General features: G+C 37.8%; 1 protein-coding gene across 23 annotated transcripts in view; it reads right to left on the bottom strand.

The window, feature by feature from the left end:
* The window catches only part of hhat (hedgehog acyltransferase), a 210,601-nt gene that overhangs the window by 169,538 nt on the left and 23,945 nt on the right, over window positions 1–17,118 (bottom strand). For 21 of the 23 annotated variants that reach the window (XM_069931195.1, XM_069931184.1, XM_069931185.1 and 18 more), the window contains exons 2-6: window positions 16,760–16,827; window positions 14,766–14,879; window positions 12,467–12,661; window positions 1,644–1,859; window positions 139–310 (exon numbers count right to left, since the gene is read on the bottom strand). In XM_069931195.1, the coding sequence (XP_069787296.1) occupies window positions 139–310; window positions 1,644–1,859; window positions 12,467–12,661; window positions 14,766–14,879; window positions 16,760–16,827 (765 nt within the window). The remainder of the gene's footprint in view (window positions 1–138; window positions 311–1,643; window positions 1,860–12,466; window positions 12,662–14,765; window positions 14,880–16,759; window positions 16,828–17,118) is intronic. The other 2 variants (XM_069931198.1, XM_069931192.1) reach the window with 2 other exon arrangements.

The following is a 17,118-nucleotide window of genomic DNA, read 5'->3' as shown; positions in this document are numbered from 1 at the left end:
ATTTAAGCATTTACTTTCAAACAGTTAGATACTTGTAGTACAATCAGATGGAAGGAAAGATTACAAATCTTATAAAACACAATATCTTTACTAACGACATGTATTATCCCTTCCATTGAATATAAGCATTGCACTAACCTAATATCCAATAGGACGCAGATTCCAAAATTGTTTCTTGATGCTGAATGGCGTGAATGTACATGAAGTGAAGCAAGGATTCAGTAAGCCACCACCAGAAGAAAATACGCACTACACCCAGCAATAAACACATGTGATCCATTCTTGGGACAGATGTCAATATTCTTCGCATCTGTCATTTGAAAAATAAAGAGAGACAAGACAGATGATTCCACATAGAACTATAGAAAAATTAATATTGATCACAATTATTTGGCTTTGGGCATCAACCTTTTTTATCCATCCTGCACTGAAGAAACCTTGTATACAAAGTTTCAACACACTAACAGAAAAGTGTTGATCAACTGTTTTGGATTTTTGCCATCTATTACACTTCCTTTATTCGGACAATATTCATTATAAAACCATAGCAACCAGAAAAGACTATTTAAGTGTCAAACAATATGTAATAAATTCCCAACTGCTTTGTCCTAGGTCAACTTCTACTGCGCCTCCTACACTTGCTAACCAATGTTATGCCACAGATTTGACAGCCACATATTTGGAGTACCTGCAAATCTTGAAAAATTAAAAGAGACAAGACAGATTTCTTAAGCCATCTGTGAATCTGATTGTCAAGTTTTGTTACCAGACTGGATGGCCCCAAAATCTGCTTTGTCTTTATGGACAGGAACTAGAGAGAAATATAGTAACACTATCCACTGAATGGTGAATGCTTTAGAAGTCAGCAATTCATCTAGACAAGTGAAGGCAATTTAGTGACAGCCACTCCAAAAAAAAGTTAATCAGAGTTAATACTGAATTATTTCATTGTTATTCAGGTCTTCTGCTTCATTTAGATAATCTTTCATTGTCATACAGAAATACATACAAGTTCAGAGTTAATGACATGAGTATTATTTCATGATGGTATCTTTTGACAGACAAGTCTGCATCACCACAAGCAGTTTGTTATAGGAAATGCTAGCTGGATTCTTCAGAAACATGGCATTGTCAGAATTTCAAGCATTTATATGCATGGCATTTGCTTCATGCTTCTGTAATATTTACAGGAGTATTTCTCTTGTGCATCACCAGGGAGAAGGGTAGAAGGGAAGTATTGAACCAGCATTTAAAATGTTTCAGCTGTTCAAATAACCAGAAAGTTTAAAAAGATAGAAAGCTAATAAAAAGTCCAAAATGGCATGTCAGTCATGGTAAATGTTCCCAACTCAATACAATTTCCCTTCTCTATAATAATAATAAAAGCTGCTTTTATGTAAAGCATTTCAAATCCAGTTGCTACTATTACATGGGCAATATAACAACTAGGGTGCCACAAGAACTGTTTATAAAAAAAGTGTTTGATCAATATTATACAAGGTAATTAAAATCTGGGTAAAAGAACATTACCCCTTTGAAAGTTGAAAACATGACTGGATTTTTATAAGTTACAACAGAAAACAGTACAATACCATGACTCCCCATCTTTATGTTTTAAAGCAAATGTAAGTAGGTGAACTCACCTGATTATTAAAGTCGTCATAGCATATGATAGGTCCATTGTGAAATATAGGATAGTAGAAAACATAAGCCAGCAGCCAACAGAAGGACATACAACGGCTCTGAGGGTAGACACGATGCCAGCAATACTCCAGACTGAAACTTGTGTAACGCAGATTGCAAAGAGCCAAGCAGAATAACAGCAGGAAATATTCATTCTCTGTCTCATACCAGCATTTCTAAATCAAAAACCAGCAATTACTTCTCCACCAAAATAAAATTAACCAACATGGTCTTATTCATAATCAGGAAAGTTAATGGGATTTTGAATAGAATTGTCTCATTTATTTTATTATATAACCAAACTGACAAAAATACTCAAATTGTTATCTTAAGAACACAAATAGAGTCACAAAATTATAACGGAACCTGAAAATACCTGCCTGTTCCTGTTCTTTATTACTGGATTTTGTGTATTCAGCAGTACAAACATGGACATCCGGCACTTGCTGTGGTCACAGCAGCTGAACACCAGCAATTCCAATCAGAACCACTGACCCCAGTCTACCAGGATTCACCTCCATGCTTGACTTAGTGGCATATGGGCTGCTCTACACAATCCTCAGGCTCAGTTCCCCATTGGAATCCAATGGAGCCAATGTGGACTACAACACTCTACCTTTCTCTCCTGAAGAGGATCACGAAAATTAAACCAGACCTAATTAGGAAAAAAGGTACAGGCAGATCCACATTTAAATGTTCAAATCTGTCATGGTAATTTTAGCTCAAGTTTTTTTTAAAATAATTAATTCAATTTTGCTTCCTTACCAATAAATAATTGTGAAAAGGGTAGTCAGCTTCAAGAAAGCATTTTGATTTTCAAGGCTCCTGATGATGGAAGGGTTGAAAGCAACTGTAATGAAATTGTTAGCTTGCAAAACCCGGGTCTTGAGATTTGGCCTGCTGAAAGAAAATAACAGCTTGCCTGATAAACACAAGTCTGTCTGAGGCAACACCAGTACATTGGTGAAAAGTATGTGACCTTTTGAAGGAAAGAACTAGTTCAAACACATATTGAATACCATTGGATGGCGCTGTAGATGGCCAGTGGATTTTGGAAACAAACTGACAACACCCATGGCACTGCAGAAGATGATCAGGTTCCTGATAAAACTATTACACAGTGTGCAAAGTCGTGGGTCTAAATGATAGAATTTGAAGGCCATCGTAATAGATCTGGCAAAATCCGCCCATTAATGCAAATGTAAATTGTTCCTACATTTCAGGATGAACTTCTAATTGCTCTGTTCCGGAGTCAAAAAACATCTGGCCAGCCAAAACCAAAACCTCATTTGCTCGGAAAGTCAATATTTATTCAGAAATGTATCAAGTGTTTCTAATAAATTACCCATTTATACTGTGAGTAATAGAGCAATGAGGCTTTCCAATTATTACAGTTTTGTTGCAGTATGGTTCAGTTATTTTTCCAATTGCTCTAATATTAAAGTAGGCAAACATTTTAATTTAATTGGAGATCCGTCCAGCAGTCTATTTTCCTCAAACCATAGTGATGAAATCTACCTACACCTAGTGGTCTCAACAAGAACAACTTGATAAATGCTACCTCAAGCATTGATTTGTTGGAATTTAAATGTACAACATTCATCCATGAAGATTTCTTCATGCTGTGACTCAATTACGCCCATTTTCAAATTGCCTATCAAAAGCTGAAAGCTTTACCAGCAGCAGTGCATGTTCAATTCCTTGACGAACCACTTTAAGCATGAAAATGAGGCCACTGAATTGACTATGACAATACAATCGCTGCCTGTAGGCATGAAACTATTCTATGTTGCTTGTCCATTTTTAAAAGCCTGCACAAACCTCTAAGGTACATGCCACCTTTGCAACAGAATTTTGCTTATTTGCATCTTCAGTTGCATCAGCCATTTTTTGCTGTGTTAACATTTTTGTTTCTTTCTGCTACAAACAAATCCTTTGTCCCTAGTTGTGACAACACATGGGGATTAACCATATAACCACTTACAGCACAGAACAGGCCAGTTCGGCCCTACTAGTCCATGCCGTAGCAAATCCCCACCCTCCTAGTCCCACTGACCAGCACCCGGTCCATACCCCTCCTATCCATGTAACAATCCAGTCTTTCCTTAAATGTAACCAATGATCCCGCCTCGACCACGTCTGCCGGAAGCTCATTCCACATCCCCACCACCCTCTGCGTAAAGAAATTTCCCCTCATGTTCCCCTTATAATTTTCCCCCTTCAATCTTAAACCATGTCCTCTAGTTTGAATCTCACCCTTTCTTAATTGAAAAAGTCTATCCACATTTACTCTGTCTGTCCCTTTTAAAATCTTAAACACCTCTATCAAGTCCCCTCTCAATCTTCTACGCTCCAGAGAATAAAGCCCCAGTCTGCACAACCTTTCCTGTAACTCAGACCCTGAAATCCTGTCAACATTCTCGTGAACCTTCTCTGCACTCTCTCTATTTTGTTTCTATCTTTCCTATAATTTGGTGATCAAAACTGTACACAGCACTCCAAATTTGGCCTCACCAATGCCTTGTACAATTTCATCATAACCTTCCTACTCTTGAATTCAATACTCCGATTTATGAAGGCCAACATTCCAAATGCCTTCTTCACCACACCATCTACCTGAGTATCAGCCTTGAGGGTACTATTTACCATAACTCCTAAATCCCTTTGTTGCTCTACACTCTTCAATTGTCTACCAATCAATGTATATGGCCTATTTAAATTTGCCTTTCCAAAATGTAGCACCTCACATTTATCTCTATTAAATTCCATCAGCCATTTCTCAGCCCACACCTCCAGCCTTCCTAAATCACCTTTTAATCTACGGTAATCTACCTCACTGTCCACAACACCACCAATCTTTGTGTCATCCGCAAACTTGCTTATCCAATTCTCCACCCCTACATCTAGATCATTAATATATATAACAAATAATAGTGGACCCAGGACCGAACCCTGAGGAACTCCACTAGTCACCGGCCTCCAATTGGACAAACCATTTTCTACCACTACTCTCTGACACCTCCCATCCAACCACTGATGAATCCATTTCACTACCTCTTTATTTATATCTAATGCCTCCACCTTTTTTCCTAACCTCCTGTGGGGAACGTTGTCAAAAACTTTACTAAAGTCCAAATAGACAACATCCACAGCTTTCCCTTCATCAACCTTTTTTGTAACTCCCTCGAAGAACTCAATCAGATTTGTCAAGCATGATCTACCCCTGACAAAACCATGCTGATTACTCCCTATCAATCCCTGTACCTCCAAAAATTTGTAAATAGCATCCCTCAGAACTCTTTCCATCAACTTGCCCACCACAGACGTCAGACTTACAGGCCTATAATTCCCAGGTTTGCATTTGGACCCTTTCTTAAACAGAGGAACCACATGCGCTACCCTCCAATCCTTTGGCACCACCCCCGTGGTCAGTGACATCCTAAATATCTCTGTTAATGGCCCCACTAACTGTCCACTAGCCTCCCTGAGTGTCCTAGGGAATATTTTGTCCAGTCCGGGAGATTTATCCACCTTTATCTTTTTTAACACAGCCATCACTACCTCCTCGGTTATCCTTATATGCTTCATGACCTCCCCACTATTTTTCTTTACTTAAACTGGTTCAACATTTTTTTCCCTAATGAATACCGAGGCAAACAAATCATTCAAAATTTCCCCCATTTCCTCAGACTTCTCACTCAGCCTACCCTTGCTATCTACAAGGGGTCCAATTTTATCTCTCACTAATCTTTTACTTTTAATGTACTTATAGAAACCCTTTGGATTTATTTTTACTCTGTCAGCCAAAGCCTCTTCATGCCTTTTTTTGGCCTTTCTAATTTCTTTCTTAAGATTCCTTCTACACTCCTTGTAGTCCTCCTTCAACTTCTCAGCTCCCTGCTCTTTATACCTCTTGTATACCTCCCTTTTTCTCCTAACCAAATTTCCAATATTCCTCGAAAACCAAGCCTCCCTATGACTTCCAGCCTTTCCTTTGATCCATACTGGGACATAACTACTCTGTACCCTCAAAATTTCTTTTTTGAATATCCTCCATTTTTCATTAACATCCTTACCTGAAAATATCTTGTCCCACTCAATACTCCCCAAATCCCTTCTTATTCCTTCGAAATTTGCTCTTTTCCAATCCAGAACCTCAACTTTAGGCCTCTCCTTGCTCTTCCCTAAAACTACCCTAAAACTAACAGAATTATGATCACAAGACCCAATTGGTTCTCCAACATTAATGTCCGCTACCTGACCTAGCTCGTTCCCTAACAGGAGATCCAGTATTACACCGTCCCGAGTCGGTTCTTCTACTAACTGATTTAGAAAACAATCCTGAAAACACATTTAACGAACTCCAGCCCATCCAGCCCTCTAACCGTATGGGTATCCCAATCAATGTGTGGGAAGTTAAAGTCTCCCATGATCACTACCTTATGATTTTCACACATATACATTATCTCCCTACAAATTTGTTCCTCTAATTTTCTTGGCCCATTTGGTGGTCTGTAATACACCCCTATTAGCACCCTCTTGCCTCCTCCACCCCTCAATTCCACCCAAACAGCCTCACTAGTCCATCCCTCCATACCATCCTGCCACCTCACGGCAGTAATGTCCTCCTTAACAAGCAGAGCAACTCCTCCTCCTTTTTTACCCCCTGATCTATCACATCTAAAACAAATGTATCCTGGGTAACAAATTTAATACAAATGTTTCTGGGTTACAGACATGTTGACTGGTTTTGATACCAAAGACAAGTCATCATAAAGGAATTAAAGGCAATATCTTAATTTTCTCTAGAAAGTAGCTATCACCTCAAAAGAATATATAGTTGGCAGGCTTTTCTCAATACAACAGGAAGCACTCAAATAGAAACATCATAAAGCCAGCTACTCAGAACAAAAGAAAATGTTGCCTCATTTATAGTTTGTATAGTTTCTGATTACAAAAAAGCAGTACAAAGTTTGGTTGGTAAACAAAATATGTATGCTTTTTGAAAATTATAAATCCCTGGCTTCAAACACAGAGAAATCTTAGCAGCAGAGATGATGTTCTTGGGCTGGAAGCTTCATTTACTGTTTGCTGTCTCACATCTATCCTCAGTATTTGAAATTTCCATGCAACTTTGGGATCAGGTGTGAAATGGTAACTCTCAGTGTGGGTAGGTCCCTGCTGATAATTATATTGTCATAATTGTTAACTTGGTGAACTCTGCAAAATGTGTGTGCAGCTGACAAGCACATTCACTTTAAAGTGCAGCAAATCTCTTCCTCAAAAACAGCCAGTTACAGATTAGTCAACATTTTACCTCCAGATTTTAATTTTAGAAATAAGTCTTTGTTCTCAATCAATGTCCATTTGCATTCATGCCTTTGTTATTTGTTTAATCATAAAACTCTATGGAGAAAAAGTTTTCCTAATCTACCAGTCTGTTGAAAGTTCAGCAACGTCTTTTGAAAATTTAAATTTAAAACTTCTGATCATTAGTAAGACTACATGACTGATACCCTACTTATAGAAAGAGTAAATGAATATACAAAATAGCAATGTAATTCATAATAACATGTAATGTCAGACAATGACCATCACATTATTCATGTGCTCAATGCATGAACCAGGTTTTACAACAAATATGACAAGCAACAAGTAAATGAAATCTGCTCACTGTGTTGAGATTTGTGATCAATGAGAACCCACATGGGGTTTCAAAGAAAATCAAAACCCAAAGACACATTGAGGAGCAGCAGAAATAAAATTAATAAAATCAGAGATTGCTTCATTTTTGCAAGATATCAGTTTACAATGCTTTTCTTTTACTGTTTCTAAAATAAAGAAAAGATGCAAGGTGGATGTCATCTAGTCAGGATAATGTGAACGATTTTGTAACCATGTAAGAATACAGCCTTCTCACTGTCGTAACAGTAGTGCACCACTGTGGGGTGTATGTATTTGTACGAGTGTGTGTGAAAAGTTTCCTGAGATGGTGGAAGGTGTCAGTAAGTAAAGTCTCTTCTGTTATTTGAATCTTGCATCTTTAAGTTACTTAACATGTCCCAAGTAACACAGAGATAATAATATGGTGGCAGCGGTATAAGAGAACAAGAATACAGCCATATAATTGATTCTAAGTCATTGAAATATGAAGGGGAAGAAGAGATAAAACATTACTGGAAAAAAATGGCTGGAGCAACAGCAGTACACCCAGTGATAGTCTAGGAGGCTGAAGACATTGTTGAATTGTTTAAAAAGTTTCAGCAGAAGTTCAATTTAGCATTCAAAAGCTATTTTAAAAATGCAACAGCAAAGAAGGTCAGTTATATACATCTCTGAACAGGGGAGCGAGGCCTTGAATTATTTAATAGCTGAGAGCTTACAGAAGTGGAGAAAAATGATCCAGAGCAGATATTTGCAAAGTTTTCCTCCCATTTTGAACCCAGGTCTAATCATAGAATTAAACACTATGAATTTCAAGGCTCAATGCAAGAGACTGATAAAACTGTTATTAACTTCCTAACTAGAGTAAAATTTGGTGCTGCAAAATGCAGATTTAAGCATATTGAGGAAAGATTAGTTGTTCAACTAATATAGGGGAATGCCCATCCTAAAGTGCAAAAGTCTCTTATAGGGAAGGATGGATTGAAGCTGGCCAAAGCTATAGACAGCCATAGCCTTTGAAGCCATAAGGACGCAAATGAAATCCCCATCTGTGCAGACCCACTAACAGCAAAGTGAAGGAAGCATTGATGCTATGAAGAAAAGTGCAAATCCCCAAGACCTGCAGGAGATGCAGCAGACAACATCCCTTCGATGACCAAAACAAATGCCCCGCATTCAGTTTTGAATGTAGAGCCTGTAGTAAAGCAAACCACTGGGCGAAGATGTGCAAGACTGGTATGAAGAAAGTGAAGTTTTAAAAAAAACATGGTCCACCACATAAAAGGAAACAACAATGAAGACTCTGGCACCCAGATACTGGTCATAGAATCCATACACCTTCACGAGATGTCGGGTGAGATGAAAGAAGGAAGCGAGTTTTGCACAAGGATCCAAATACAGAGGACAATCCAGAACAAGCCTACAATATTTAAACTAAAGGTGAAGCTGGATACTGAATCACAAAGCAACGTCTTTCCACGCAGACTCCACTGCCAGATGTTCCCAGAGAACATCATAATAGGGTATCCAAAAGACATGGATTGGAAACAGCAAATGTCACATTAACAGCCTATGGTGGATCCATGATCAAGCAACCAGGGAGAGCCAAGATCAATGGCTACCATAAGGGAAAGAACATCCTCTGTACATTCTATGTGGTAGATGCAGAAGGACCAGCAATTCTAGGTCTGGATAGATGCTGGGAGTTGCAATTGATCTCTGTCAATTATGAGATCCAGACAAAGATATCCAAAAGAATCAACAGACACACACACACACAACAAAAAGAGGAAATGATTTCCACAGAAGTACCTGCCAGGCCATGGCACACAGAGGGAGCAGACTTGTTCACCCTGAATCAAGAGTGGTATTTAATTGTAACCTGTTACTCTAAGTTTCCAAAAAGTGTGAAAGACTTGAGAGCATCAACTATCACCTCAGAAATGAGAGCACTCCTTGCTGAACAAGGAACACCCAAGCAAGTAATATGTGTCAATAGAACACAGTTCATATCACAAGAAATCAGAAAGCTGGCTGCAGAGTATGGGATTGTTATCACTACATCATCCCCATACTACACCAAAGGTCATGGGTTCATTGAAAGACAAGTGCAAACTGTGAAACACATACTAGTTAAGTGTTGCAAAACAAAAGACCAATAGCTAGCTCTTCTATCATTATGAGCAACCCCTTTAAGAGCTGACATGAAGTCCCCGGCAGAACTTCTAAATGGCAGGAGATATAAAACAACTCTGCTAAGCAAGATATACCCTCCCGAAGATCAGGAGGAAACCAGAAGACTGGCTGAATCGCAAGAAGGAGGACATCAGCATTATAACAAACATGCACAAACATTGCCAGAGCTCTTTAGAGGGCAGCATGTGCATATTCAAGAGCCAATGTTGAAAACATGGACCCCGGCAAAGGTCATCAGAGAAGATGAGGCACCAAGATTATACATTGTCGAGACAAACTCTGGCAATCGGCTGAGGAGGAACAGAATTCACATCCGGACAACACAAGATGTGATGAAGCAGAAAGCTTTAATACCAGCAAAGCCTGCAACACCAATATCAAGGGAAGAGACCACAACCACTAATACAGAAATATCAACACAGCAGTTTTCAGGTGAAGCACAACAAGCTACATCATCAACACGTGTACCAGCAACACAGAGCCCAACAGTCACAGCTAAATCCACAAGATGAGAACTATTTAAAAAGAGTTGTGTAAATAAACTAGTTATTTAAGTTTTATTGGAAAGAAACTGATAAAGAATGCTACATATTTTTTTTTAATCTTGAGAAGGAGGGACGTTATATAGGCAGGATAGTGTGATCTATTTTGTAACCGCGTAAGAATACAACCCTCTCACTGTAGAAACCATAGTGCACAACTGTGGGGAATTTGTATATGAGTGTGTGAGAACAGTTTCCTGAGATGGTGGAAGGCATCAGTAAGCATAGTCTCCTATGTTATTTGAATCTTGCATCTCTAAGTTGTTTAAGAAGCCTCCCAAGTAACACAGAGACACAACAGTGGAATTTAAACATTTATCTTATTCCGAAGGAATATTCCATAAGATGAAAATTTGCCACAATATTCTGTTGTAATCCAGACAAAAAGCTACCCCATAATTAGGCAAACAGAAAATAAGAACATAAGAAACAGAAGGAGTAGGCCATCCACCTGTTCATCATAACCTTTAATTCTCCCACTGTTCAAAAATGTATTATTTGTGTTTTAAATAGTTAATGAGGTAGCCTCTACTGCTGCTTCTTAGGGCAGAGAATTCCAGATTCACTATGCCCTAGGAGAACCAGTTCCTCATCATCTCGGTCTTATTATATCTACTCCCCCAAATCTTATTGAATGATAGAACAGGTGCAAGGAACTGTGGTTTACTTCTTCAATCTCTTATGAAGATTATAATGAATTTTAAATTAAAATTTAAACATATAGCATGGTAACAGGATCTTCCAACCCATGCCACCAAATTAACCTTATGTTTTAAGGGTGGGAGGAATCTTCAGCACCCGGAGGAAACCCAGGCACACACAAACCTCTTACAGATAGTGCTGGATTTGAACCTGGGTCTCTGGCGCTGGAGCAGAGTTGTGCTAACTGTACCTCCCCGTGAAGCAACATGATTATTCACTTGATAGCATGGGATATATTCAGTTACCTAGACTTGTCAATAACTTCCTCCACTTCATTGCACAATTTTCTATTGTGTCCTGTGTGATTTTTCATTTAATTTGCTGATTAGTTGATGAAAGAAAGGCTGTGGATGTTGTCTACATGGACTTTAGAAAGGCCTTTGACAATGTCCCACATGGGAGGCTAGTCAGGAAGATTCAGACACTAGGTATTTATGGTGAAGTAGTGAACTGGATTCAACAATGGCTGGATGGGAGAAGCCAGAGGGTAATGGTGGATGATTGCTTCTCAGACTGGAGGCCTGTGACTAGTGGTGTACCTCAGGGATCAGTGCTGAGACCATTGTTGTTTGGTCATCTATATCAATGATCTGGATGATAATGTGGTAAATTGCATCAGCAAGTTTGAAGATGACACTAAGATTGAAGGCATTGTGGACAGCAAAGAAGGTTTTCAAATCTTGCAGAGAGATCTGGACCAGCTGGAAAAATGGGCTGAAAAAATGGCAGATGAAATTTAATGCAGACAAGTTTGAGGTGTTGCATTTTGGAAGGACAAACCAAGAAAGGACATACACAGTGAATAGCAGGGCACAGAGGAGTTCAGCAGAACAGATGCACCTGAGAATATAGATACATAGTTCCCTGAAAGTGGCTTCACAGATGGATAGGGTTGTAAAGAGAGCTTTTGGCATATTAGCCTTCATAAATCAAAGTATTAAGTATAGGAAATGGGATGTTATGGTAAAGTTGTACAAAACATTGGAGGGGCCAAATTTGGAGTATTGTGTGCAGTTTTGGTGACCTAACTGCAGGAAAGTTATTAATAAGATAGAAAGAGTGCAGAGAAGATTTACTAGGATTTATTAAGAACTGAGTTACAGAGAAAGGTTAAATACCCTGGAGGGGAGATTTGATAGTGGTATTTAAAATTATGAAAGGGGATAGACAGAATAAATGTAGGTGAGGGTAAGTGAGATACAAACCAGAGGACATGGGTTAAGAATGAAAGGGGAAAAGTTTAGGGGGAATATGAAGGGGACTTCTTCACACAGAAAGCAGTGGGAGTGAGGAACAAGCAGCCAGCTGAGGTGGTGAATGCAGGCTCAATTTCAACATTTAAGAAGAATTTTGTCAGGTATATTGATGGGAGAGGTATGGAGGGCTATGGTCAGGGTGTAGGTCAGTGGAACTAGGCAAAAAAAAGGTTTGGTACAGATTAGAAGGGCCAAAGGGGCCCGTTTCTGTGCTGTAGTGTTCTATGGTTCTATTTACGTTCTTTCTTACAATTGATATTCATGAAATATGCCAGTAGATTCTGAAAATGGGACACAATATAATTATCAGAAACAGGAAATAATAATTACTGTAAATAATTATTCACTAGTTTTTTCATTGATTTCAGAAAGTGTATAAAATATTTATAAATGTTTCTGTACACCAAAATCTCACATTCTTACCTTCATTTTTCCAAGAGAATCCATTTGTAAGCTGTATAGCAGTAAAACTGAGCAGATCCAAGACAAGGCAGGCACTCGCAATTGGGCCACAGTAAAGGAGATGACTAAATGCAACAATATTACTGCCAGGCCTTTGTAGCCTACTGTAATGAAACAGGCCAACATTCCATACATCATCAGTAACCATGTCCTAAACTGAAGAATCCTTGTATTACAATTGTGAAAATGTCACAAAATAATTTCATGCAACTTTTCTGCATTACAGTATAGTACTTGTTTGCAAATAAGTTATTATTTAATGATGCTGAATTAATACTACTGTAAAACTCAAACATATCTTAATAGACTTAGTTGAAAATATAAAAGAATAGGAATACAGGTACACGATCCTTTATCCGGACATCTAAAATCTGGAAAGCTCCAAAATCTGGTAAGTGGGGGGGATGGGCGGCTGGGGGGGGGGGGGACGGGGTCGGGGACAACTGAGGGACCGTGGCGGGGGGGGGGGGTCGGCCAAGTGTAAAGGGGTGGGGATGGATATGGCAGTACAATTCGAGTGGGCTTTCTGAAATCTGGAAAAATCCAAAATTCGGAACACACCGTCTCGCAAGGGTTCCGGATAAAGGATCGTGTACCTGTAGTTTCTGAAGTAAATCAATTATTTTATGTAATTCACACTATTTCATAATACAGCACAACTCAGATTATCTGAAATTGAATTCTCCACAATCCTCTTTTATCCAAAGAATTTTCAGAGAAAAGTGACCAGGAACCTCGGAGGGGAGGTGTCGTGATCAACAGGGGTCATTAATTTTTTGGTGAGAATTAAACATTATTTTAATGCTTATAAAGCCTTCCCTTGTTATTTGATGTTGTTTAAACACCATTTCAAGTGATTTGCTGTTACTACTGAGCTATTTTTTTTAAATGACCAATTTTCCAACAAAAATTGTTCTGACGTAGGCCTGGTCCCGACCATTTTGAATAATCGGAGTTGTACTGTATGAGCAATAAACAATTGGATCTCAATAAAGTACACTCAACGGTATTCAAAAGTAGTTAACTGTAAAAATTTTTACACATATTGAAATCCATTTTGGAATTCATAATCATACAATTACAAAAAATGCAATTTTATTCCACAGCTTCTCCTTTCTGAACTTGTTACATGCCAGCATCATGAGCAGGACCCTCAATAAAAATTGGTAAAAATGTAATAAAGTTACTAGCTCACATTGGCTGAGTGAGCAAATACTCTGCTATACAGTAAAAATCCCTGGTATCTAAGCAACCAGCAGCCTGAAAAAAATTAGGAAAATAAATTTAAAATGTAAAATAAATAAGAATAAAATAAAAAGGTAAAATTATGTAAGTTTAAAACTGTAAATGTTCTCTGAAGTAACACATAAATACTTGAAAGTAAAAAATACTTAGCAAGCAGAGTGCCTTGGTCATGCTTTACTTGTAGCATCTGTTTGAATAAAGTTGCAATTATGTCGCCCAGGATGAAGAGCTGGTTGATGCTTATCGCCGTTAGATTGACTCTTAAAAGTGCCTCCTCATCTCTGCTTTGTCAAAGGCATAATCTGTAAATTTGGGAGGGGGGGGTGAGGGTGGGTTAATTATCTATAATATTATTGTTCATCTTTCAGGTGGCCCCATGGAGGTGGAGGAACTTGAAGATGCAGCGATGGTTAAATGTTTCCAAATAATGTGAATGAAAATAAAGAAAATGTTTTAAGGTTTATACATTCATACAAGTTTGTTCAGTGAAAGTACAGACCTGTATTTTTGCCTTATAAACTGTTTATTCTTAATGCTGGTGTATTAGTCAGTGTTAGAGTATGTCTCAGGCAACTAGAAAATACACTTATCTGCCACCTACCAATGCCCAATAGGTGCTGGATATCAGGGGGTTTAACTGTATGTGTGTATTTAGATTTGCTATACTCTTTTTAAATATGAGCATACATACAATATTCTCATAACTAACAAAAAAATTATCAAGTAACCTATTTAATTTAAGCAAAGACTTTTCTAACCTTTGCAATCTGGAATAGTACACAAAAATTCAATAAATATTTAACATTAGAAAAGGATATACAAACTGCAGAGCTTAACCATATAACCATTTATGGAGCAGAAACAGGCCATGTTGGCCTTTCGAGTCCGCACCGGTTCACTGATTGGAGAAAGAATATTGAAAAGGTTTTTTGGAAAGCTGGTACCTTGCCCAGTAAATGTGCTGTACTGTAAATGTTGTTCTACCAATGAGAATTTCAGTGCATAATATACAAACCTTTGGAAAGAAGGCATTAGTCACTTGTGATATGATTATGTGACCAAGTAGAGTCCACATCAACAACTTCTTTACCCACTCTGTCCAAAAGCTCCATTCAAAGTCTGTTGGATCCTGAAAAGTTTTGGAAAATGTTTTTTGCTTGCACGTATTACCAAAAGAAAATCATGGTTACTGTACAGACATGGCAGATGCCGTTTCCACCCAATGTTCCTTGGCACATACATGCTTTTCAAGAATAAATAGCTTATAATGTCCTGCTTGTTTTCCTCCCTCCACCATCTGAGTAAATTGGGGGCCAATTCTGCAGTCAAATGGAATTAATGTGAGCCAGGAATTACAGCTTCAGGCCTCCCAGAGATAGACTATTGTCAAGTCTTAAGTGTTGGCAATTTTTAAAAAAAATCTTTCTCTTTACCTTTTTTTCCCTCACTCAGGGAGTATCTGAGGTTTTTCCACCTCAGTTTATTATTATTTATTTTTTTATTCTAGAACATTTTGCCTCGACCATTTTGTGCTCATCCTATTGACAAAGCTTTGAATCACCCCACCAATTATTCTTTTTGCAGCATCAATCTATGCTTGTTTACTTTTCTGGTGGCATTTTAGGATTTATTTCCTAAATTAATAACAAATTTAGCATTTATGGTTGTTGATTCTATGTATCATTTATCAATTAGTTCCTTTTATTTTTGCTCATTTCTCTCTCACATTCTATCAAAATATGTGCATCTGGCATCACCTGATGTCTATTTTTTTTTAAATCCTTTTGATCCTGTATGAACTTCTGTAGAAAGGAAAATTTTGTAAATTGTCCATTCCTTCACCTCTACTAGTCTCTGTCCACTTTAAACCACTGCTTGTTGAGCACTGGAAAATTAATGTTATAGAGTAAATCAAGCCTTGTGCATGAGATAAAATCAAATCCAAAAGTGTAGATAAGATGCAATTTCCACTTGCATTTGAAAGCATCAAAGATATCTCTCTTCTAAGTAATATAAGAAGTAAAGAACTTGGACTCGATTTGGATGGAGCACAAAAAAGATTTATTATGATAGCCTTAGCTGTAGCAAAAAAATGTATTATGTCAACCTGGAAATTAGAAGATAGCCTGAGAATACAGCAAAGGTACATAGAAATGAATAAATGTATTCCATTGGAAAAAATAACATATAATTTAAGAAATAACATCACAGTATTCAAACAAATTTGGGAACCGTACATGGAACACAACAGAGAAGTCCTACCGCGGACTTCCACCACCTAAAATGACAGAAGGAGAAGAGGATGAAGTGAACTGACCCAGTGTGTAAAAGTAGAAGGCACAAACTTCTTGTTTGTTTTCATTGTGTGATGACATTGTTTGATGGGTTTAATGTATCATATATGTTGAACGTTGAGTGGGTGGGGAGGGGGGTGAAGGAGGGAGGGATGGGAGAGGGGAAAAGGGGACAAAATGACACTGTGTATATTCAAGAGGGAAATGTTTGTGTGCATTTTGGTCAGTATGGTTCATAGTGTGAAAAATAAAATGAAAAATTAAAAAAAGATATCTCTGAAGTGTAGTCTCTGTTGATGTACCCAAGGTTTCAAGGTGTAGACTATGTTGGATGAGGGATAAACAACTGATCCAAACTCATTTGCTCTTTCTTAAAATACTGGCAACATGGGTTCTTTCATCTAAATAATAATAGCTCCAGTGATCCACAAATCTCAGCACTGAAGTGAATAGTCATCCTTCAGTTAATGCTCGGTCCCTGGAATACATCTTAAACATACAATGTTGAGACTTAAAATAAGTCTAACCCACAGTTAATAACATAAATGAAACTTAATCACGAATGAACAATACTTTTATATAAATCAATCAACTCCACACTTTAGAACAAATGTGGATTTGTGTATTGGGTACCTTAAGGAAGAGTCAGAATAGTTATAATTACCAATTTTCTCCAAAGACAAGTGAAATCACTATTAAATGGATATCTAATTACCTTCTTAAAACCCCAAATGAAGAATCCCTTTTCAAATCCAAATTCAGTGTCAAGGTTTTTCTCATAAACTGTTAGAAATGAAAAACATGAATAAACCATTGTGAGAAATCTTCAAGCTATTTATAAAACATGTTTCCAGACTAGAATTTTAGTAAATAGTTTGAAATAAAGAACAATAAACACATGTAATTACTGGGTTTTTTTCCATTGTAGTCAGTAGACCTGAAGTATCAGAGACAAAATTGTTAAGAACTCTGGTTAATCTTAAAAGTATTAGATCAGTAAGTCAATGCCTGATTCACATCATGGTAACAAGTGAAATAAATTGGAGGTGAAGCAAATCATCCCCTTTTAAGAAG

The sequence above is a fragment of the Narcine bancroftii genome, chromosome 4 (assembly GCF_036971445.1).
Source record: "Narcine bancroftii isolate sNarBan1 chromosome 4, sNarBan1.hap1, whole genome shotgun sequence".
NCBI lineage: Eukaryota > Metazoa > Chordata > Chondrichthyes > Torpediniformes > Narcinidae > Narcine > Narcine bancroftii.
Note: the sequence above shows the minus strand (reverse complement) of the source record. Positions and strands in the feature narration are given on the sequence as shown.